General features: G+C 36.4%; 1 protein-coding gene across 2 annotated transcripts in view; it reads left to right on the top strand.

Moving 5' to 3' along the window:
- LOC121415026 (aryl hydrocarbon receptor nuclear translocator 2-like) overlaps positions 1-25,045 on the top strand; it is a 49,763-nt gene that overhangs the window by 22,171 nt on the left and 2,547 nt on the right. For both annotated transcript variants that reach the window (XM_041608077.1, XM_041608078.1), the window contains 10 exons: positions 1,095-1,174; positions 4,788-4,880; positions 5,894-6,011; positions 6,839-6,868; positions 7,945-8,142; positions 9,577-9,769; positions 10,928-11,034; positions 11,494-11,644; positions 21,500-22,028; positions 23,231-23,387. In XM_041608077.1, the coding sequence (XP_041464011.1) occupies positions 1,095-1,174; positions 4,788-4,880; positions 5,894-6,011; positions 6,839-6,868; positions 7,945-8,142; positions 9,577-9,769; positions 10,928-11,034; positions 11,494-11,644; positions 21,500-22,028; positions 23,231-23,387 (1,656 nt within the window). The remainder of the gene's footprint in view (positions 1-1,094; positions 1,175-4,787; positions 4,881-5,893; positions 6,012-6,838; positions 6,869-7,944; positions 8,143-9,576; positions 9,770-10,927; positions 11,035-11,493; positions 11,645-21,499; positions 22,029-23,230; positions 23,388-25,045) is intronic.

A 25,045-nucleotide genomic window follows, 5' to 3' on the forward strand; every position in this document is an offset into this window, starting at 1 on the left:
TACAGTAGTTCAAACAATATTAAAATTTAGGGGAACTTTCTGCAATTTTGCTCATATATGTATCTAGCCTTGGAACTAAATGATTTGTATGATAGGAGTAAACGTTGACTGTTGAAAGTGAGATCACTAAAACAAATTTTTAATTTGCATTTTTTAAGCATCTTATCTCTTCATGGTCATAATCAAACTGTGTTTTAGCATTGGCATCATGGATGAGTTTATTTTCTCTTTCCCATTAACATGACCCTCATGTATGTCAACGATTTGAAATCCATTAGTGATCCAACATTTTAATCTTTATTATTATCTTATTTTGTTCAGATTTACATGTATTTTTGTCTCTTATTTTTTTCTGTTTTTCAAATAAATCTCCATTTTAAATGAATTCCTCACTATAAAAAGTGTAAATAAAAGTCATAAATTATTGCTCAGATAATATAGGGTCAACAAACATCTTTTTTACAGGGGCTTTAAACCAGACAGAATGAAAACTATGGAATTATTTTACCTCCATGGAAAGACCAATTGTTAACTTAATGTAATTTGGGAAACGTTACTGAATATCATAGGTACATATTACTGTACAGGTATCATTTCAATACACTTCAAATGTACATTTCCTTCTGCATAAAATAGGAGTAAGATATCTTTATTAGTTTTAAGAAATGCAGTCAGATCATTCATTTACTCTATTAAATGGAATAATCTTAATGAGTTAGCCTTACTGCTATGTGTTTTTTAATTTTTTTTTCCTCATTTATTTGCAAATTTTTACTTAAACTAAAAGATTAGATTCTTAACAAGCAATTATTTCATGAAAAGTCTGTAAAATCAAGGTTAATTGTCACCATATTATCATAGATCTAGATCTGAAAGATTGACATCAACTTACATTTGGAAAATAATGAATCTTATCTAAATACTGTCCAGTCTGAAGATCACTAACACAGAAAAGCATATGTGAAACATTGGTCTGATGTAGCTTGGAAACAATTAAGGTGGCCTGCTAAAATAACACAAATTGATAAATATGCCAGATGATTTTTCTGTTTGACCTGATACATTATAGGTGATAATTTCTTTCTTTCTTTTAGGCACAGGGAATACAAGCACAGAGGGAACATATAAACCATCATTTTTAACAGATCAAGAACTAAAGCATCTTATTCTAGAGGTTAGTATTCTTGTCATCTTTTCATCCAATTATAGTTTGTTATTCTAAAGGTTAGGTTGGTAGTATGAAGGTTTGTTATGTTTCAACAGTTTTTTTTTTTAAATCCTGATTTGGCAGGCTGAAAAATAAAATAAAATTCATACTGTTCATTAGGGTTCTAACAAACTTCATTTCAGACTATCAAATAATGAACCACATTTCTTTTCAGGCCTTCAAAATAACAAACTCTATTTTCAATTGGATTAAAATACCTTTGGAATAACGAATCTTCAGAATAGTGCCACAAATTTTCAGATCAACCAACCCTTTTACTTGTTCAGACTAATAAACGTTTGGTATATGTAATGTATATGTTTTGGAATAAGGAACCTTTTGAGTGAAGAACCTTCCAATTAGTTTGGCCTATTCATTGCCAATAACTATAGAGGCATTATCATATCTAGAGCCATTTCAGTATATCTTTAGTGCTCTTTTTTCTTCTCTCTATCTCTCTCTCTCTATTGGTAATGTTTTTTATTATTCTTACAAAAATGACCCCTTGATCACTCATTAGGGAAATCAGGTTGTTATACTTTTTTTTCCAATCAGGGAAAAATCAGGGAATTAGATTTTAAAAATACCTCAAACCAGTAGCAGCACCGTCAATTTTGAAAATAGGGTGTTTAAGAGGACAAAAACATATCTTAAAAAATCAAATTTATTTATTGTTTTGTTTGTTTGTATTTATTTCCATATAGAAATAATGAAATATATACATGTTCAAATTTAATGTATACATCATATGAAATATGGAAGATGGCCCATTTCAGCAGTATTAACAAAATACCACTGTACTTCCATGGGGTCCTTTATGTAAAGTATGCTGCACTTTATTCAAAACCCATTTCATTTTCACCAAATCTTGCATGGTTGTAGAGAAAGGTATACTAATGAGGTGTGTGAACAATAAAAATTTGGGTTTCATGTGCTTGTTTTCAAACTATCAGCACTTTTCTTGGTGCAAATGTGCTTTAAAAAAACACAAAAATTGTCAAAGGGCTTGTACCTAAATAAAAAAAATTCTACACAATTGTATCATTTAATGGAACTTGAGGTCATATTTATCATATTTACATGTACATGTAGCAGTACTGCAAGATAGAGCCGTTTAGATTATTTTCAGCTCAGAGCTTCGTAAAATTGAGACATCAAGATATGCTGTTAGAGTGCAGATAACTAGAAAAATATCAGCTGATACCTGTAACTGATTACTCACCTATTCATTAATTGTGACGTCAAAGCGCATGGGGAACGTCCTGAAACTAATATAAGTGATGGAGTTGTTTTCAAGGTCATACGGCTATATTAAATTGGGCTATTCCACGGTTACTCACGTTACATTTGGAGACACCTTGACTCATACTTGGAGCTGTAACTCCATTATTATTGATAGGAACTAAACATCTCCTTATCACAACAAAGTACACAGTCTGACTGTCCTTCGTATAAAAACAAAACTTGGGAAATTCTATTATGCTCCTGGCAAATCTTTGGAATGTGTCGGTTACTCATGTTACATGATTTGGACATGCATAAAATGAAAAGTCAACATAAGTGAAAAGTCTCCTCATACAAGGCTTTTATGAAAGTTGATTATATCCATTTCAAAGAAGTATATTAGGGACACAAACTTTGTATATAATTAAAAAAATAAAGAACACATGGTTTTTACTTGGGGTGCAGATAATATGGTTACTCACGTTACGGTTACTCACGTTACATTTTGTCCATGTATGGTTAACAACACACGTGTCATTAAAAATTCAATAATTTGTGTAAAATTCATTGCTAGGAACATCTAAAAGAGATTTTATACCAAAAATTTGAACAATTGGAGCTTTATTAGGGAGTAGGAGGGAAAAGTATGATTTCGCTTACTAATTATGCATAAATTAGCATAATCGCTTAATACCAATTTGCATGAAATAAATTACTGTATAGTATTGTAGATTATGTCCAAGACAACGTGCGGCCAATGGCCGAGATCTCAAGGGGGGCCTGGGAGTCCCCCCCCCCCTCCCCCCACCCCCGGGCCATATCAACTCCCAAAATACCCCGGCCTAGATAGGGTTACAGGTAAGGGCATTCAATGTGTTGTTCAAACACTCTTTAAAGTTTGGTTAATCAAAACCAAGTCTTACTAATGCACTCTCGCATTGTGAATACTTCTACTAATATTCAATTTTTTTGTGTGATTGTATGACCACTGATATTTTGATGAACGAAGAATCGCATCAAAGAGATGTACCCTCATTTTGCTTTTAATTAATCTAAAAAAACTTCACAACTAACCATGAGACTTAAAACTTGACATCCCACAGAAAATGTTACCGAACTGAATAATTTTTACTGGTTACTCACATTACAAGATGGTTACTCACGTTACAAAGTTACTCATGTTACAGTTTTTCTTCATCAATTTTATAAAAAAATTGTACTTTTTAATGATTTTGATAGTCATCACTGTGTCCAAGATTGTTTGAAGGAAGAGAATTTAAAATCCCACCAATTAACTGTGAAGAATTTTTCTCTCAGAAAACAAAGTCAGTTTTTTCGGTTACTCACGTTACATCACCTGAACAAGTTGCAATATTTATTTTTGAATGAGTACTACAAATTTACTTGAAAAGCGGTTGTGTATTTTAAGTAATTTGACTCTTCTAAACTTCATAAATATATAAATTGGTATGTTGTTGCAACAACAAAATGGTAATAAGGCATATTTCATTTTTCACTATTTTTCTTGTATTTTGGTACACAATGGAAGCACAACTTTTGACCATTTTTTTCCAAAGTATACATATGAAAATAAACTTTTTATTTCTTGTTCCTGAAACTATCATGTATGAAGGACTTAAAGTATTAAAAAATTCAAGAAAATATTGAATTTGAATTTTTAAGCTCATGTCCACCAACCTGTGGAATTGCCCATTTGCATAATGCAGACAAGATTGCCAGAGGCATTCCACTTGTATATGCTACATAAGGACTTAAAATGAAAGCTTTTGTTTTGATATATTTCAAATAATAATATGCATTAACTTTGGATGATATTATTGGATTCCTCCTCATTGAACATAGCACTATTGTGCATACATAATCAAAAATTAAAAAAATGTCATAACTTTGTTATTTTACATCTGATTAATGAAATCTTCAGTGTTATAAATGTTTTATTTTTCATTATTTTCATTAAGCCTAACTTTTAGTTGAGATGAACTTCCATGTACCTAGAAGGGAATGAAGACTTGAAACTGATGATAAAATTACTTATGCCTTGATTCTACTCAGATTTGCATGCACTGCACATAGGAATGCATGGGTGGGACTACACACTCACTTTCAGCTATATTTTGTGTTGTTATGAACATTAGGGCATTTGAAGGGCAAAACTTTGCAGTGCATTTTTTTTCATATTCTCTGTAAAATATTGGTGAAAGTAATTATTCTGAATTCTCTGCACAACAATTTGCATTTTTTCCACCACTGTGCCCATATTTTTTCAAGATTTTCCATGATATTATGATGGAAAGACTTAATTTGATAACTGTTTCTCATCTTTGTCTGTATGTAGGCTGCTGATGGATTCCTCTTTGTAACTTCATGTGAGAGTGGAAGGATTATTTACGTCTCTGATTCTGTTACTCCAGTCCTCAACCAACCTCAGGTAAAATATTGATCTTCAAATCTTCAAAATTGATTCAGCATGCATATTGGAGATCTGATTATTTTTAAGGTCTCCTCCACAAGCTATGGGTGGTTGCCAGAAGTATTACGCTTTTTGGCCATCCCTTCTTTTTTGTAGTAACTCAAGAACCAATTTTAATGGACCAACTTGGTGCAAGTATGCATATAGGAAGGATGGTGATCTTGGTTTGGAAGAGGGTAACAAGGTCAGAGGTCAGAAGTAACTGGTCATTTACCAGAAAAACACTTTGTTCTTGCAATATTTAAGGAACCATTGTTGATTGAACTTCAAACTTGGTTCATGTACCGTATGCATATGAGAGTGAAGATGATCTGATTAGATTCTTATGATCATTAGGTCAAATTCATAAAAAAAATTAATCTCATGATAACTGGAGAACCTGTTTAGGGATATAATGGTCATTCTAAAGAACCATTGAAAGGGATAACTTCAACCTTAGCTCATGTGTGCATATTGGAGGGATGATGATCAGATTATATTGGAAGTCATGAGGTCAAAGGTCACTGTTGTAATTATATACATTTACATCCAATAAGGGATCAGTTACATTCTTGGCTCATGTTTGTATGCATATGTGAGTTTGGATTCTGTTTTGGATAGCATTGTCCAATATCACAAAGATTATTATTTAGTAATTTAAGGAAATGAGTTGTATATACCTTTTTGATCTGGCAATGGAGGAGGCATTGTGTGTAGTCATGAAAATGTAGATTGAGTCAGTGTTAAATGTCTCAGAGGTCACCTGATAATGGTCTGATTTTTGTCCCTTCACAATGATATTAAGAATTATTTGCATATAAAGAGTCAGTGCTAGGGGTGCAACCTCCTCTTTGTAATTTTTGAGAAGGAATTTAAAAAAAGAGAGATTACCTCTTTTGAGAAGATATTAATCCAATCAAATTAATCAAGTCATGTTACCCTTGAATCAAAAACCTTGTTCATTCCCTCTTTATATTTTGATCTTGATATAGAATGATTGGATAGGTGGATCTATCTATGATCTTGTTCATACTGATGATGCTGACAAAGTTCGTGAGCAGCTATCAACCTCCGAACCACATAACAGTGGGCGTATCTTAGACCTCAAGAGTGAGTATGATTGGTCAACCAATCACCTATCTTTATATTCCATTTATTTTTCAGGGTGTTTTTTTTACAAATAAAATTTGGTGCAAATGTGTTATAGGTGAAATTGAGTTCAGGCTTTTATATAGGAATCAGCGTACGGTCGGGCGGTCAGTCGGTCCGTTGCAAATCTTGCGCATTGAACTACTTCCTCAGTTTTTAACCTATTCTCATGATATTCTTCTCACACATAGGTCTTGGGTAAACATGAGCAAGACATATTTTTGCATGTGTTTGAAACTTTTTCCATGGTAACGGGTATTAATCACCTTTAGTGATAGCTCTAGTTAATATTATTAATGAAAGAATCATTCAGAGTGATTCAGAAAGGGGATTTATATTTCATCCAAGATGATATTTGCCCTAAACTATTGTCTATTGAAATCATGAGAATGATATCTTGACATAATGCTGGAAAGTCACCTGCACTGAATTCAGAAATTAATGTATGGGGCTACACACAGACTGTCAAGCTGACAGTTTCTCGTTCTATTTTTAGAAAAATCTCTGAGTGGTTTCTTTTGAACGATAATCTCCCTCAATATCTGAAAATGTGTTTGTTTTTTCATCCCTGTGACATTGAAACATTGCCTTGGAGTATGTTTGGGAGGCTTTGTAGCAAATAGACCAATTTAGACAGGTTTATTTGTTTATACTAACAAATTATAGAAACAAAATTATTATCATTGTATGTTTGATGTCTGTTCATAAGTTTGTGGCGACTTTAAAAATCTTTGTGCCAGGCATATCATGTGTAACCACAAGTAATTGTTTTTTCTTTGTCTTCCCAGCTGGGACAGTGAAGAAAGAAGGCCATCAATGTGAGTATTGTTTACATCATGAATTCTGTTTCTGTTGCTTAATGTTATAAGTGGCTCTGATTTTCTTATACAGTACTTTATGCATCCTGTATTTGGTATTACCAATCAAAAATGCAAATTCCTTTCATTTGTTACAACAACAACAGCAAATGGTTTTTGTCTCACCTCCATAGCAGAGTGAGACTAAAGGCGCTGCTTTTCCGATGGCGGCGGCAGCATCAACATTTTGAAATAACAGCATAACTTCAAAAGTTCATAAATCTGATTCATGAAACTTGGACATAAGAGTAATCAAGTATCACTGAATATCCTGTGTGAGTTTCAGATCACATGATCAAGGTCAAAGGTCATTTAAGGTCATTTAACTTTGGCCAAGTTGGGGGTATTTGTTGAATTACCATCAAGTAAGTAAGTAAGTGTATTGGTCTAGTTCATAAAACTTGGAAATAAGATTAATCAAGTATCACTGAGCATCCTGTGCAAGCTTTAGGTCACATGACCAAGGTCAAAGGTCAATGAACTTTGGCCATGTTGGGGAGGGGAATTGTTTAATAACCATCATAACTCCAAAAATGGTTGGATCTATTTCATAAAACTTGGACATAAGAGTAGTCAAGTATCACTGAATATCTCATGTGAGTTTCAGGTCATATGACCAAAGTCAAAGGTCATTTAAGGTCAATGAACTTTGTCCATTTTGGAGGTTATGATTAGATTGCCTTCATAACTTTCTAAGTTTATAGATATACATGTAGTTTATAAAATGTGGATATAGGGGTAATCAAGTATCACTGGCAAGTCTTAGGTCGTATGATCAAAGTCAACTTGAATCATGTGATGCAGGTGAGACTGCCAGAGGTGCTCCACTTGTTTATTTGGTGGCAGGGAGTGTTGTGTTTTTGCTCTTTTTTGTATTAGAATGGAATGAAGTTATGATATTATGACTTATAAAAGTGCCAAACTGGCTTTAATAAACTGCTCAAAGTGCATATCAAGCAATTTTTAATGTATATTTTTATGTTTATGTACTAAATTATTCTTAGTGTATAATATGGACTAAATGATTGTTTGTGCAGCTTCAATGAGGTTCTGCATGGGATCACGGCGTGGGTTCATCTGTCGTATGAAGTATGGTAATGCCCAGGTAGATCCTATGACTATGAGCCGCTTCTGCCATCTGAGGAATAGAAGCAGTCTAGGATCACCCAAAGATACAGAACAGTATGCTGTGGTCCACTGTACTGGTTATATCAAGAATTGGCCACCATCGGCAGGTATGACACCATCATAGATTTAGAATGTATTTACAACTCAGAAATATATTTCATGTGAGGTTTGAAAGAATATAGAATATATACTTTTAGAGCAGTATGGTGTGGTTCACTGTTCAGATCAGATTTGAAACCAGTATATCGGTCTGCAATCAGGATGAAGTGTATTTAGAATGCACAGGAATGCATTCATGATATATTACGAGGTATAGACTGTTGGAACATCATAAGATGTGCCAAGTTGAATACAGCAATCATAGTCAAAGTCAATATGTAGTAAGAATACTAAAACACTACCAGTCATATAATTAAGACACAGGAATGCCACTTTGTCATTTGTGCTCTAAAATTTGGAGTTTGCAGTTGTGCACTGTACAAATTAGTTCAACAAGGCTCTCAAGATTAAGAATGATGATTGAATTCAGGGGTGGTATTCTGGGACACTGTCATAACTTTTGTCATAAATTTTGTCATTTCTCTCCGAGATGTGACACCGCTATGATTGTCACCAATCGGTATTCTGAACATTGTCTTTTCCCTGTCATATCTCCCTAAGTTCCCGCCCATCTTTTCGGAAGCAAACCAATCAAAATCATCGTTAGATCCCATTGAGAGCCCTTCTAGCCAATAGGAAGTCCCCGTGACAGGCAGGGCGTATCCCCAATAAAGTTGCTGGCATCGCGCAACAACGTGTACATTGATGCGCTTAATTACAAAGATAGACAGGAAGCTATGAAGGATTTAGAAGAGAAATAGAAAAACAAGGAAAAACAGTAAAAAAGGAGAAATTTATATGTAGGGCCTAACTAATTACATCATGAAAAAATAATTTTGAAAATTGTCATGGATGATGAGTTAAACTAATACCACCATCTATTCTAAATAACGTTATATGCTTGACCTTCAGTCGGCAGGCAATCGGCATAACTTTTGTCATATCTTTTGCTTGTTTAAAAGGATTACGCGCATTTAAAGCCGCATATTTTTGGTTCGCGCTAAAGAGAAGAGACAAATTCATGACAAGACATCCACCAGAATACTGATTTTGTCATAGCTCTGAGAAAAGATAAAAATATGGAGAAAAGACAATGTTCAGAATACCGCCCCAGGAATGCAATCTTTTCATGTTCAGAATGTAGAGTGTGGGTTCAACACTCTGGTATGCTATTAAGTAATGATGTATTTTTAAAGGTAGCCTTGAAATTTAAATAATGATGTATTTTTAAAGGTAGCCTTGATATTATAATGATGTATTTTAAAGGTAGCCTTGATATTTAAGTAATGATGTATTTTTAAAGGTAGCCTTGATATTTAAGTAATGATGTATTTTTAAAGGTAGCCTTGATATTTAAGTAATGATGTATTTTTAAAGGTAGCCTTGATATTTAAGTAATGATGTATTTTAAAGGTAGCCTTGATATTGTAATGATGTTGTAGGTATGGTGCCAGTGATGGAACAACAAGAAGGAGAAGGTGAGGCACAGAGTAGCAATCACTACTGTCTTGTAGCGATTGGTCGTCTTCAAGTGACTAGTACACCTAATTGTGCTGACCTTGGTGGAGCCGGTACTCCTAATGAATTCATCTCAAGACATAGTATAGATGGAAAGTTTACCTTTGTGGATCAGAGGTGAGTCATTATAGTCCATTAATATAGCTCAGCTACTATTGTATACTCCAGCTGTAGCTGTACCACCATATAGGTGATATAGCATTCAAGAAATAGATCCTACAAGGTACCCAATTACTTCACCGAGTCAAGTGTAGCCAAAAGATATTTTTTTTTACTGAAGGAAATGAAGTCCTGGTGTAGACCAACAAACACTCTGATTGATAGTCAGAACACTATACACCATGATGATTCCACTAGAGCTTTAATCACAGAATTTGGGGTTCAAATCCCAACTATATCGTTAAAGGGATGATCTGGCCTGAAAAATGATTTAAACAGATAAAGAAAACTCAGACAAACAAAACACAGACAATTTTATCCAAATCCGACAACGAATAACAAATCTATGGCATTTTAAATATATGCATTATTCCGGTGCAACAGTCCTAGGCATGTCTTCATGAATATTTAATGAGCAAATTGATGATGTCATATCCCCACTTGTTCTTTTGTATTTTTTTATATGAAATTAGGTTTATTCAAATTTTTTCTACTAAGAACTGAAAAAATTGGATTGACAACTGATTTAGTGCATTAGATATTCCTTTGCTGCAACTTATTTCATATAAAGAGAGACACATTATTCACACATGAATGAAAAAACGAAACAATTATGATTTCATGTAATAACATAAGAAAAGGGAAAGTGGGGATGTGACATCAGCCCACCTCATGAATATTCATGATGACGTGCATATAACTATTTTCACATAATAATGATTAACCTTGAAATTCAATAACTTCATTATTTGTTATCCGATTTTGATGAAATGTCAGCATTTTGCTCTGTGAATTTTGCTCCATTTATTTCGATATAGATGTTTTCAGCCTGGAGTACCCCTTTAATGCCTTCAGCAAGAAATGTATCCACATTGTGCTGCACTTGACCAGGGTGTAGTAAATGGGTACCTGGTAGGACTATTCATTGCTTTCAGAGGAGATTGTGTGCCTAGATAGTTGGTTGGCTACAGTTAACTGTGAATTGAGATTTTTTGGCATTCTGTGCTTCTGCTTTGGATATACTAAGCAATGTCTTGAATTATCTTGGAATGAAATTCACCTGTATATTTTAAAACATACATGAAAGAAATATTTTACTTTAATTTTTTTTTTTAGAGTTACTGGAGTACTTGGTTATCAACCTCAAGAGCTTCTTGGTAAATCTAGTTTTGAGTTCTACCACCATGAAGATCAAAGTCATCTCAAAGACAGTTTTGAACAAGGTAAATCATTGGAATTCTGTTTGGTGAATGTAGGAAAATATCACACATTAGCTTGGGCAATTTTGCCCTTGAAATGATCAGAAAAGCCATTGAAAATTAAAATTAGCCATGAAAAATACCCATTCTTTGCAATGTTAAATCATTTCCAATTTTTCAGATTTAAGAAGTACATTGTGAAAATTCCCCCCCCCAAAAAAAAAAAAAATGATTAAAAAAAACCCCATATTTTCCTTTCTTTACCTTCTATCTCATGATGTAGACTTGCATTGTCACATTTTATCAGATATTGTCTTTTTTTATAAAGCAAACTATCCTATGATGTAAACCCAGGTAGATTTACTCAATCATATTTTCATCCAACACTCTTCAATCAGGAGTAGCTCCTGACATTAAATTTGCAGGACTGATATCACTGAACACAAATATACCAGTAATGATAATATGTTGTTGTGTTTACAGCTGTAAAGTTGAAAGGTCAGATGTTATCTCTGATGTATCGATTCCAGTCTAAGAGTCGTGACTGGGTCTGGCTTCGTACTAGCTGTTTCAGTTTTCAGAATCCATACACTGATGAGGTGGAGTACATTGTGTGCACCAATACAGCTATCAAGTAAGAACCTTGCAAAACATATATTTCCCAAAGTAGTCTATTTAGCTCCAAGTCTTGGGGAGTGCAATATGGTACTTCTTAGGAGGGAGGATATATACATATATAAACCCCTCAAAAAAAATTTTGGAAATCTGAGTTTGGCCATTAATTTCTCCCAATTCCCAATTTTACACAATGCATATTTGAAATCATTCAAAAGATATTCAATTCTCTTTAAAATGATATTATGCTTGTTATGATCATGCTATCACAAAATCAGCAGGATTCAAAAGTGTTGGATGAGGTCTGAATTGAAAAGCTGCAAAACGAGCAAAAAAAGTTTGGGATTTTGAGTTTGGCCATTAATTTCTCCCAATTCTCAATTTTACACAATGCATATTTGATGTCATTCAAAAGATCATTTTATTAATCATTAATTTTGCCTTGTTTATGATCAGAATTATGTCTGGAACAATTTCCATTGAAAAAACAATAAAAAACAAAAAGTAAAAAAAACAAAGAAATTCATAAACCAATAAAATACATAAGAAATTTATTTCCAAACCAAAGTTTTTTTGAATTACGATTGTTAAGAATGCTACAAAGAAAATTTTTACCAAAAATTAGCATTCTAGGAGCTTTATTTAGTGAATTAGAGCAAAAAGTATGATTTATGCATAAATTAGCATAATTAATTCATATAAAATAAAATCTCATTATTTTGGAAAATTTTACCATACAGCCTTGTAGATTACATCGCACACTACCAGCGTGCAAATTTTTGCGTCGCTCGCACGATCGGCGGCCGAGATCTTAAGGGGGGGCCATAATGGGCCCCCCCCCCCGGGAATGACAAGAATCAAAATACCCCGGGAGATTTAGGGTTAAAGAACATGAGCTTTTTTATCTGCATAGGCCTAATTCACTACGCAGGGGGGAGGGGGGGGCTCATTGCCATCGGACAGCATCTGTGAGGGGAAAAAAACAGAAGAGGGTTTTTTTCTTGCCAAAAAAATTAGGGAAAAAAGCCCTCTGAATTACAATGGAATACACTGCATTATTGTGAGTATTTTTCAAATCTGGCATTTGCACAGAACTCCTTGAATCCCAGTGTAGGTTTATTTTTCAGGATGATACTCTCCAATGGCAGTGACCCCTCTAATTAAACCTGACACTCAAGTCCTGACAGTATGGTACTGACCTGGCTGCTTGTGAAATGCTAGTTATAAATGTGTGATAAATGGTGCTTGAATAAAATACAAAAAAGAGCAAATTTAGGATGGTATTCTAACCATATCTTGGGTCTTTTTCCAAGCAATATCAAAACCAAGTCCCACATGTGAATATCTGCATTGGCAATTTTCATTGTGATTGTTTTTCAGCTTCAGTTGAATTTCATGATTTCACAAAGTTATGTTAATGTAAATGTATTTTAAGTGATTTTCTAAATTGCTTTATTGCAGATCCTGTGTTCATTTTGTACATGTTGCCTATGAGAGGTCTTATAGTCCTCCCATACATGTATTTCTGTGCTCTCTCTTGCCTGATAGCGCCAGAGATGCCAACCCTCCCGATTTCATCGGGAGGCTCCCGAAAATTCATCCCAACTCCCGCCCTTACGATTACCATCCTTATCCTCCCGAAATTACGATTTTTTTGCATTGATCAAATTGGATTGGAAGTACATGTATCGTCTGCTAACTTTAGCATGTATTAACTCCATTACGTTCGCTGCTACTAAATTCTGTGTGAAAGGCAGACAAATAAGGAGCAGCGAAAAGCTGGTGCATGTGATATGCCCAACGGGAATCCACTGTGCACCAGGCCGGTAGGCCCGGCTAGCTTCGTGAGCCGTGTGCGCTCGCGGCCGCTGGATTTGTCGAGTCGTGCGGTGGAATATCAGCGTGTGATTTCGGCGTGTTGATGGGTTGATATTGACACGAAATGGCGGAAAATCAACAAAAGAAGACCAAGAAATTGTCTCAGAAGTATAAGACTGAATACAGTCTCTAGTACCCGTGTATTCGGAAGTTGGAAAGAGGAATTTACCATGCATTTTGCACAATTTGCAGCGTGGACATTTCAGTTGAGCACGGAGGTCGTGATGCTATTCGGAAGCACTTTGTGAGCAAACGGCATACGGACATTGCGAAGACAAGATCTTTACAGGTAGACGTTACCCGCGCTGAGCTTTTCTTTACTGGATTTATTGTGGAACATAACCTGCCTACATGTATATCTGATAATTCCTCCTTATTATTATTGTTGAATGGGTGCTTTTCTTCTATTGTCCCCTCATTTTTTTACAGGTAAAAATGCATATTTGATATTTTTTATGTTAAAAAATTGGGAACAATGATTTTTTAAAAACATGTGAAATGCTCCAAAATAAGGGTCAGATTGCACCAGAGAGCATCTAGAAACCCAGAGCTTCCAGGGCCCTAAGGCGGGCCCTGGACCCCGGCTGCAAGGGTCGAGCGCTCTGCGCTCGAGATGTGCGCTATGCGCACATAATTTGATGTCGGTTGCAAATCCTCCCTAATTCTGATTTCCAAAAGTTGGCATCTCTGTAGCGCTATTGTTTGATGCCCTCACTAGATTTTGTCTCGTCTTTTGTATTAACTTAAATATTTTTTTTTCCACAGCTGGAGCTTCGGACATCGCTCTTATTTTAATTCATTCGAAACCTGAATTCCTTCCTCAGCTTTTCCTTACAGGATTACAGCCGGACATGAATTATTTTTCCTCGGCTACCTTTTATAGATTTTCAGCTTGGTTTGGCCTCTTTCTTTGGAGGCTTTGATTGTTCTTAGGTGTAATTCTGCCTCTTCTGTGCTTTGGATTAATCTGGGTTGATCTAGCATTAGTAGATGGATACATTGAAGTGTTTTATCGTGAATATACCTGATTTTCTTATTTATGAGATAATCTGACCTATCCATCTGCTATCCCTCCTCCCATTCCCTTGCCTTGTATGGCAACATGTCACTGCTGTGAGGACTCATAAAGAGGATCATTGATGCTCTTGTTAGCATGGGGTTGGTGCATTAGGAACTGCCTGGATATGGTTCACCGGAAGTTAAATAAATTTGTGTACCTATATTTGAAGGCCAGTTCATGTATTATAAGGCACAAGAGATTTAATATCACCTAAGTTCGCGCGCGTTCGGAATGCTCTATTGTCTTGCTAATCCCCATAACGAACGCATTCGTAGTGCCCCCTGCATACACCTGAACGCAAGGATTACTGTAAACAAAGAAGTCAATAGAAAGCGCTGAAGTACTCCGTTCACGTTACCCACGAACGCAAGGATTACTAATAACAAAGGAGTCAATAGAAAGCGCTTAAGTACTCCGTTCAGAACGGAGAATGGTTCTGCTCAGCTAGAAACAGATACAGCCGGGTCCAGGGGGATTTTCCCCAGATCGTTGGTGATCATTTTGAGAAATATCCTGAGTCAAAACTTCCCGCATTTTAATTCTGACGGACGTATTTCTTCATTTTTATTAAAAGGTGATCAATTACAGATGTTTTGAGTTCATGATAAGAAATTTCCCGTGTGTGAAGGGATGTCCAAACGTTGCGCTTTTTAATTTTTACGGACGATATATATATACATTTTTGTAATTTATATTGAAAGTCAATAAATTAGACATTCGTTACAAATCGTCTAACAATAATTTTAAAACATTTCTCGAGTCAGAAGGGATGTTCAAACATTGCGCTTTTTAATTTTGACGAACGTATTTCATTTAATTAAAAGTTAATCGTCAGAGAACTTAACGATGTCTGCGTTATCTCTTCGACATCGGATCAAGCGTGGAAGTCGTCCGCTAGTAATATCCTTTACATTTTTCTTCCTTAAGTCATCCTTTATTTCATACCACGACATCGTTTACATGATTGTTAAATATGTTCTGACGTCAGAAAACTAACGGTGTCGGCTAAATCTCTACGAAATCAGACAAGGCGAGGAGGTCGTCCGCTAGTTTATCCTTGACATTTTTCTTCCCGTGGGTATCATTTATTTCATACTCTGACATCGTTTTCGTGATCATAAAATAGGTTCTGACGTCAGACAAAACGATGTCGGCGCTATCTCTCCGACATTAGATGAGGCACGGAGGTCGTCCGCTCGTTTATCCTTGATATTTTTCTTCCCGTGGGTATCATTTATTTCATACTTTGACACGTTTACGTAATCATAAAATAGGTTCTAACGTCAGACAACTTAATGATGTAGGCGCTATCTCTACGACATCGGATCAGGCACGGAGGTAGTCCGCTAGTTTATCCTTGACATTTTTCTTCCCGTGGGTATCCTTTATTTCATACCCTGACATCGTTTACGTGATCATAAAATAGGTTTTGACGTCAGAGAATTTCACGATGTTGGCGCTATCTCTACGACATCGGATCAGGCGCGGAGGTCGTCCGCTATTTCATCCTTTTTTTTTTTGTGGTCATCATTTATTTCATACTCTGACAATATTTACATGATCGTTATGACGTCAGATAACTTAACGATATTAGCGCTCTCTCTACGACATCGGATAAGACGCGGAGGTCGTCCGCTACTTTATCCATGATATTTTTCTTCCCGTGGTAATCATTTATTTCACACCCTAACATCGTTTACGTGATCATAAAATAGGTTTTGACGTCAGACAACTTAATGATGTAGGCGCTATCTCTACGACATCGGATCAGGCACGGAGGTCGTCCGCTAGTTTATCCTTGACATTTTTCTTCCCGTGGGTATCCTTTATTTCATACCCTGACATCGTTTACGTGATCATAAAATAGGTTTTGACGTCAGACAACTTAATGATGTAGGCGCTATCTCTACGACATCGGATCAGGCACGGAGGTCGTCCGCTAGTTTATCCTTGACATTTTTCTTCCCGTGGGTATCCTTTATTTCATACCCTGACATCGTTTACGTGATCATAAAATAGGTTTTGACGTCAGACAACTTAACGATGTCGGCGCTCTCTCTACGACATCGGATCAGACGCGGAGGTCGTCCGCTCGTTTATCCTTGATATTTTTCTTCCCGTGGGTATCATTTATTTCATACTTTGACACGTTTACGTAATCATAAAATAGGTTCTAACGTCAGACAACTTAATGATGTAGGCGCTATCTCTACGACATCGGATCAGGCACGGAGGTCGTCCGCTAGTTTATCCTTGACATTTTTCTTCCCGTGGGTATCCTTTATTTCATACCCTGACATCGTTTACGTGATCATAAAATAGGTTTTGACGTCAGAGAATTTCACGATGTTGGCGCTATCTCTACGACATCGGATCAGGCGCGGAGGTCGTCCGCTATTTCATCCTTTTCATTTTTTTTTCTGTGGTCATCATTTATTTCATACTCTGACAATATTTACATGATCGTTATGACGTCAGATAACTTAACGATATTAGCGCTCTCTCTACGACATCGGATAAGACGCGGAGGTCGTCCGCTACTTTATCCATGATATTTTTCTTCCCGTGGTAATCATTTATTTCACACCCTAACATCGTTTACGTGATCATAAAATAGGTTTTGACGTCAGACAACTTAATGATGTAGGCGCTATCTCTACGACATCGGATCAGGCACGGAGGTCGTCCGCTAGTTTATCCTTGACATTTTTCTTCCCGTGGTATCCTTTATTTCATACCCTGACATCGTTTACGTGATCATAAAATAGGTTTTGACGTCAGACAACTTAACGATGTCGGCGCTCTCTCTACGACATCGGATCAGACGCGGAGGTCGTCCGCTAGTTTATCCTTGATATTTTTCTTCCCGTGGGTATCATTTATTTCATACTTTGACACGTTTACGTAATCATAAAATAGGTTCTAACGTCAGACAACTTAATGATGTAGGCGCTATCTCTACGACATCGGATCAGGCACGGAGGTCGTCCGCTAGTTTATCCTTGACATTTTTCTTCCCGTGGGTATCCTTTATTTCATACCCTGACATCGTTTACGTGATCATAAAATAGGTTTTGACGTCAGAGAATTTCACGATGTTGGCGCTATCTCTACGACATCGGATCAGGCACGGAGGTCGTCCGCTAGTTTATCCTTGACATTTTTCTTCCCGTGGGTATCCTTTATTTCATACCCTGACATCGTTTACGTGATCATAAAATAGGTTTTGACGTCAGAGAATTTCACGATGTTGGCGCTATCTCTACGACATCGGATCAGGCGCGGAGGTCGTCCGCTATTTTATCCTTTTCATTTTTTTCTGTGGTCATCATTTATTTCATACTCTGACATTATTTACATGATCGTTATGACGTCAGAGAACTTAACGATATTAGCGCTGTCTCTACGACATCGGATCAGGCGCGTAAGTCGTCCGCTACTTTATCCTTGATATTTTTCTTCCCGTGGTAATCATTTATTTCACACCCTGACATCGTGTACGTGATCATAAAATAGGTTCTGACGTCAGAGAGCTTGACGATTTCGGGGAGGGGGGGTGAGGCCGATATTCTACACTTAAGTTTTAAAACTTTTAATCGAGAAGCATCAAGAAGAAGAGATATGTGTATATTGTGGGAGGATAGATAGTAAATCACACAATTATGTCAAAATTATAATTTCCTCATTTCATTATTCAGAATTACGCTATGCACAGACAATCATCTTTGAATTTAATATCCTATACTGTTAAACCTTCATTTTTCATGCCGTGTCGGATCGAGAAAAAGCGAGACTCATATTTGGATGGAAGATGACTATGATTTCCCAATGCAAATTACATGTCGTTAAAATATCCTCCGATGTCGGAGTAAGAATTTATCAAAACAGCAATGTCGAATTTTAGGGTTTTGGGGGGAAATGGTTTCATTCAACAACGATCATGGTTATGAAAATCCCAAGAAAAAAACATTGGTCACAATGATATGCCTATGTATAAATGAGTGATCATTATCTCCTACTCCCTCGCTTTTCTCTGTATACTTATTAGTGGGATTTATCCTGCTCAAATATATTCGACCCCCCCCCCCCCTTCTACCCACTGGATTAGAAGTTCTGTTAAAACCCAAACAATTATGACCCGAATCCGCGTCAAAGGAGATTCATATGTTCGCTCACAATAACATACACTTTGATTTCATTTATACCTTAAGAATCACTACAAATCCCCGGCCGCGGCACCTATGTTCGTGAGCAAGGCATTTAATCCGCAGTGTTCTTTTATCCTGCATTCAAATAAATGAAAAAGCTATACACATTCTTGGTAACTAGATTTGGGCACTTAATTGTTAAAGGGGGAGGTCGCCTTTAGCAGTATGATATTGTTCTCCTGATCTAATGTCGGAGAGATAGCGCCGACATCGTTTTGTCTGACGTCAGAACCTATTTTATAATCACGTAAACGATGTCAGAGTATGAAATAAATGATACCCACGGGAATAAAAATATCAAGGAAAAACTAGCGGACGACCTCCGCGCCTGATCTAATATCGGAGAGAGCGCCGACATCGTTAAGTTGTCTGACGTCAGAACCTATTTTATGATCACGTAAACGATGTCAGGGTATGAAATAAATGGTACCCCCGGGAAGAAAAATATCAAGAATAAACTAGCGGACGACCTCCGAGCCTGATCTAATGTCGGAGAGATAGCGTTGACATCGTTAAGTTGTCTGACGTCAGAACCTATTTTATGATCACGTAAACGATGTCAGAGTATGAAATAAATGATACCCACGGGAATAAAAATATCAAGGAAAAACTAGCGGACGACCTCCGCGCCTGATCTAATGTCGGAGAGAGCGCCGACATCGTTAAGTTGTCTGACGTCAGAACCTATTTTATGATCACGTAAACGATGTCAGGGTATGAAATAAATGGTACCCCCGGAAGAAAAATATCAAGAATAAACTAGCGGACGACCTCCGAGCCTGATCTAATGTCGGAGAGATAGCGTTGACATCGTTAAGTTGTCTGACGTCAGAACCTATTTTATGATCACGTAAACGATGTCAGAGTATGAAATAAATGATACCCTCGGGAATAAAAATATCAAGGAAAAACTAGCGGACGACCTCCGCGCCTGATCTAATATCGGAGAGAGCGCCGACATCGTTAAGTTGTCTGACGTCAGAACCTATTTTATGATCACGTAAACGATGTCAGGGTATGAAATAAATGGTACCCACGGGAAGAAAAATATCAAGAATAAACTAGCGGACGACCTCCGAGCCTGATCTAATGTCGGAGAGATAGCGCCGACATCGTTTTGTCTGACGTCAGAACCTATTTTATAATCACGTAAACGATGTCAGAGTATGAAATAAATGATACCCACGGGAATAAAAATATCAACGAAAAACTAGCGGACGACCTCCGCGCCTGATCTAATGTCGGAGAGAGCGCCGACATCGTTAAGTTGTCTGACGTCAGAACCTATTTTATGATCACGTAAACGATGTAAGGGTATGAAATAAATGGTACCCCCGGGAAGAAAAATATCAAGAACTAGCGGACGACCTCCGAGCCTGATCTAATGTCGGAGAGATAGCGTTGACATCGTTAAGTTGTCTGACGTCAGAACCTATTTTATGATCACGTAAACGATGTCAGAGTATGAAATAAATGATACCCACGGGAAGAAAAATATCAAGGAAAAACTAGCGAACGACCTCCGCGCCTGATCTAATGGCGGAGAGATAGCGCCGACATCGTTAAGTTGTCTGACGCCAGAACCTATTTTATGATCATGTAAACGATGTCAGGGTATGAAATAAATGATACCCACGGGAAGAAAAATATCAAGAATAAACTAGCGGACGACCTCCGAGCCTGATCTAATGGCGGAGAGATAGCGCCGACATCGTTAAGTTGTGTGACGTCCGAACCTATTTTATGATCACGTAAACGATGACAGGGTATGAAATAAATGATACCCATGGGAAGAAAAATGTCAAGGATGAACTAGCGGCCGACTTTCTCGTCGGACCTGGTGTCGCAGAGATAGCGCCGACATCGTTAAGTTGTCTGACTATCAACTTTTAATAAAATGAAATACGTTCGTCAAAATTAAAAAGCGCAAAGTTTGGACATCCCTTCTAACTCGAGAAATGTCTTAAAATCATTGTTAGACGATTTGTAAGGAATGTATGATTTATTGACTTTAAATATAAATGAAAAAAATATAGTCCGTCAAAATAAAAAAGCGCAAAGTTTGGACACTCCTTTATACACGGGAAATGTCTTAAAATTCTCGACAAACGATCTGTACTGAATGTCAAAATTGTTATCAATGAACAAATACGCCCGTCGAAATTAAAAAGGGGAAGGTTGATAATAAACTTTCAATATGAATGAATAAATACAAGGATGCGTGTTTATTCGTCCAACTTAAGAAGTGCTCAAAGTTTGATCATCCCTTTTTATTCGGGAAATGCTCAGCGTTGTAGTAAGAAATCTCTATCAAGGCTTGAATTAATCACCACGTTCGCATGTATTCATTCATTAATAATCCGACCGTTCGCTTTGCCGTTCAGTGACACCCCCTTTTGTGCGAGAAGACAATGAAAATCAATACTCTTCTCGGCTCACTCCTTCAGTAGAATTCTGAACGTGAGTGAACTTGAACGAACGGGGTCTATTGTCTACTTTTTTAATCCCCGTTCAGAGCGCATTCCGAACGCGCGCGAACGTAGGTGATATTAAATCTCTTGTGCCTAAAGACGCATAAGTAGATGGATACATCAGATCATCTCATAAATAAGAAAATCATGTATTTTCATGACTTATGTCAATTCATAAAATTTTCATGGTTGATTAAGTAATATTTCAGTGATCTTTGCAAACATGTGATGTAAATGAATTTATTTTTTTCACTTAGAAATATCCAACAACCCCATGCTGGTCAAGAGATGGATGGGGCAGTGAGTACCAAACTGAAGGCACCCGGTGAACCTGTAGCAACCATGACAGCATATGATGCTTACCCAACCACTGCAACCGCTCCAACAGATACCTTGACAGACCGTCTACCTGACAAGGCTAGTACTAGCACCAAAGCTGATACATCTATGACAGGTATGCGGATGAACCAGGAACCTTCGACTGCTGGAGGAATGTTTGCAGGGGGTGGAGGACTCCTTACTGCCCAACAAGCTCCTCAGCAGAATATCATGGGCAGTGATAAGGCAGGGCGGAGTAGCCATGTGGCAGGAGCATCAGGATTCTCTTCTGGCTATCACCAGAGGGGTCCACAGCTGTATGGTCGTAGTGGAGCAGGAGAAGAGAGTAGTAATACTAAGAGTTCACTAGGAGGAGCTAGTAGCAGTGGAGTAATGGAAGACTCTGCAAAGGGTTATGGCTCAGGACAGACAAGCTGGTCAGCATCACAATATTCCTCTCAGATCAAAGTAAGTATTGGTACCTTCTAATATTTATTAAGTCATTTGAAAAAAAAATTGTAATTTGATGCTAAGCTGTATTCTACTAGTCTGTCTATTAAGGACATTCTGCAGTTGAAATGAAATCCATGTCATTTTCACCAAATTTTGCACAAAGTTACTTCATCACCGTCAATATTCCAAATATGCAAAAAATAACATGGGTTCATTGGCTTGATTTTTGCTATCGAGCTTTGAAGTTCTTGAAAAACACTACTACATTGAGTTTAAACATCTATTACTCAGTCATAATCTTCATGTAATTTCATCAAATTTCACATTATAATTCAGAACTTAATAATTAAGATTCATATTGCTATTTGATTGCTGTTTATGGCTAGCAACACCTTCAGTTAGAATGTTGCAAATAGAACACAAAAACCTTTCTTAAAAATTTGAAATTTCTGCAACAAATTTGTGAAGTACAATAAATGCTGCACTTTTTTCAAAGCCAAAATTTGCAAAGTTGTAGTGGAAGGTATATATAAGAGGTATCAACATTGAATAGTAGGGGTTCATATGCTTGTTTTTAAACTATCAGCACTTTTGTTGGAGGGAATGAGCTTTTTAAAACACAAAATTTGCCCCAAATTCTTTGTATGTATGTGAGGAAGTATCTAAAACTGCTCTACCTTTTATTCAAAAGTCATATTCGTCATACTTTGCATTAATGAAGAGTAAAGTATTCTGATATTGTAGAGGTATTCAAGAAATGGTTTGATGGATAGTTCAGCTAATTAGCATCATAAAATAACACATCTTATATTTCATTACAATGCAGATAAAGGGAAAAATTCGCTTGTACCTATAGCTGATTAATCACATATTCATCATTTGTGACGTCAAAGCACATATCGTAAAATACGTGCAGATCATGATGCGCACAAACTATGGAACGTCTTTAAGTGCTTTAATTACTGTTGTGTATAAAAAAATATAAACATTACCGAGAAAGGGCACTAGATTTAATTGAATTTCTAATGGCAGGGAAAATGCCATATTTAAATTCTGGTTGGTAAGATATGCTTTTGTAATATCTTAGTTCTCAATGATACTAACATTACTAACCCTTAACCAAATCTTTGACTTGCTTTAAAACTTTGATTTTTTAAATTCTCTATTATATTAATATATCTACCATGTCATTTTCCTTTTTTTATCATACTAAACAGAATACCCAGAGTGCTTTGCCAGTGAGCAGTCAGTCAGGGGTACCCTTTACAACCAGGGCTAGCGGAGCAATGACATCATCACCGACACCTTCATACACCCAACTACAGTCTGGAGGAGGCCGGGGCTATGGATACCAACAAGATAAAACATTGCAAGGTAATTACCCTGAACAATGGCATTTATACATTCTACATTCTTCTAAAGTATCAAAATAAGTTCTCAACAGATGCAATTAGGCAATCCCACATTAACAGTATAATTCTGTAATCTATTTTATCAGCATTCCATCATCTGTACTTTGCCTTTCTTGTAGCCATTCGATTCTCTGAAGAAAAAAATTCTTTCATTTCACCAACTCTCTAAAAACACTATATAGGGTTCTTATTTTATTTAACCTAATTAACAGAAAATTTTGATGGTATTTTTCATAGAATAAGAATATCCTATTATAAAATCAAATTTGCATTTTAATTATGGTGATAATAATGGCCCCGCTGGCTGTATGTATAAGCTGTTTTTACTCCAAGAATTTGGGGACTTAGGACTATTGCTCTAATTTTCAAGTGAGGTGATCATTTACCTTATGATGAATGCCCAATTGCTTATTGCATTCAATATGTATTGAATTGAATTGAATGTATTTAGTGTCCTGTGTAGGAAATTACTTTCACATGGGGCTTACAAATACATATGCACATACACAGAATGAATAGACTTACAATACCGTGGGATTACATACACAAAACAAAACGCTGTATATGTTATTTAAAATATAATAGAATAAGTACATTTGCAGATGAATAAATTAATTAATTATTCAAGTATTAATTGGTTTGTGATTCCATCTTCAACCCGAATACTTAGGCAGGCAGGCAGAGGGGGGGTAGAATGAGTGTGAGGAAGGTAAATTAAGGGTGAAGGAGTATTAGAAAGGGGAAGGGTTATTACCTTTTCATAGTAAGCTAAGTGCATTCCCCATTCTATCTGATAACTACTATTTAACACATGTTGAGAAATGGGGACGAATGACTGCCTAAAACGTACTCTGTTAGTACGGGAGACACAGAGGAGAACACCGGACCTATTGAAGTTGTAATAGCAATGTAGAGGGTGAGATGGATCTTTTAAGATAGCCTGAACTTTAGCTAGTAATCTCTCGTTGTACAGAGCTTCAATTGGGGGTAATTCAAGAACAATTATTCTCTGGGCAATTTTCTATGGACGTTCTGTTTGAACTTTGCGAGGGAACTTTGTTGTATTGAGGAATCAGAAGAAGCTGCAGTAGGATCATCTCCCATAAAACAATTATCGATACTTTTCCCAGGGTTATACTTCACCACAAAAAAATCATATTCTGGTATATACAAAAATCGGTTAAATATTGAGAGTTGATGCTTCTGAATGCTTATGTGCTGACCTTCCTAATCTGACTATAGGGGATCGTATCTTTTGAAAGAGATAAACATTATTCACATCATTCATAATTTTGAACTTAAAATCAATCTTACTTTGTATGTTAAATTTTTTTTTTTCTAAAAGATACAGAAATCAGTCTCATAGATGTACATGTAGGTTTGTGGTCTTACAGATTTCTCTCAATTTAATACATGAGGAAGTAGATGCAACTGAATTTAATATAATAGATGACTGAATGATTGATGTGTACTAGAGCTGGTTAAACTTTCATTATTGATTTCTATGGTTGTGGTCATGGAAATTATGGAAAGCCAAACATGTCAAAATCTCTGTTTACTCTGTATTTTTGTGAAGTTATTTGGCTCTTTTCCCCATACTAGCAGACTGGAGAAAAACAA

This window comes from Lytechinus variegatus, chromosome 5 (assembly GCF_018143015.1).
Source record: "Lytechinus variegatus isolate NC3 chromosome 5, Lvar_3.0, whole genome shotgun sequence".
In the NCBI taxonomy this organism is placed as follows: Eukaryota; Metazoa; Echinodermata; class Echinoidea; order Temnopleuroida; family Toxopneustidae; genus Lytechinus; species Lytechinus variegatus.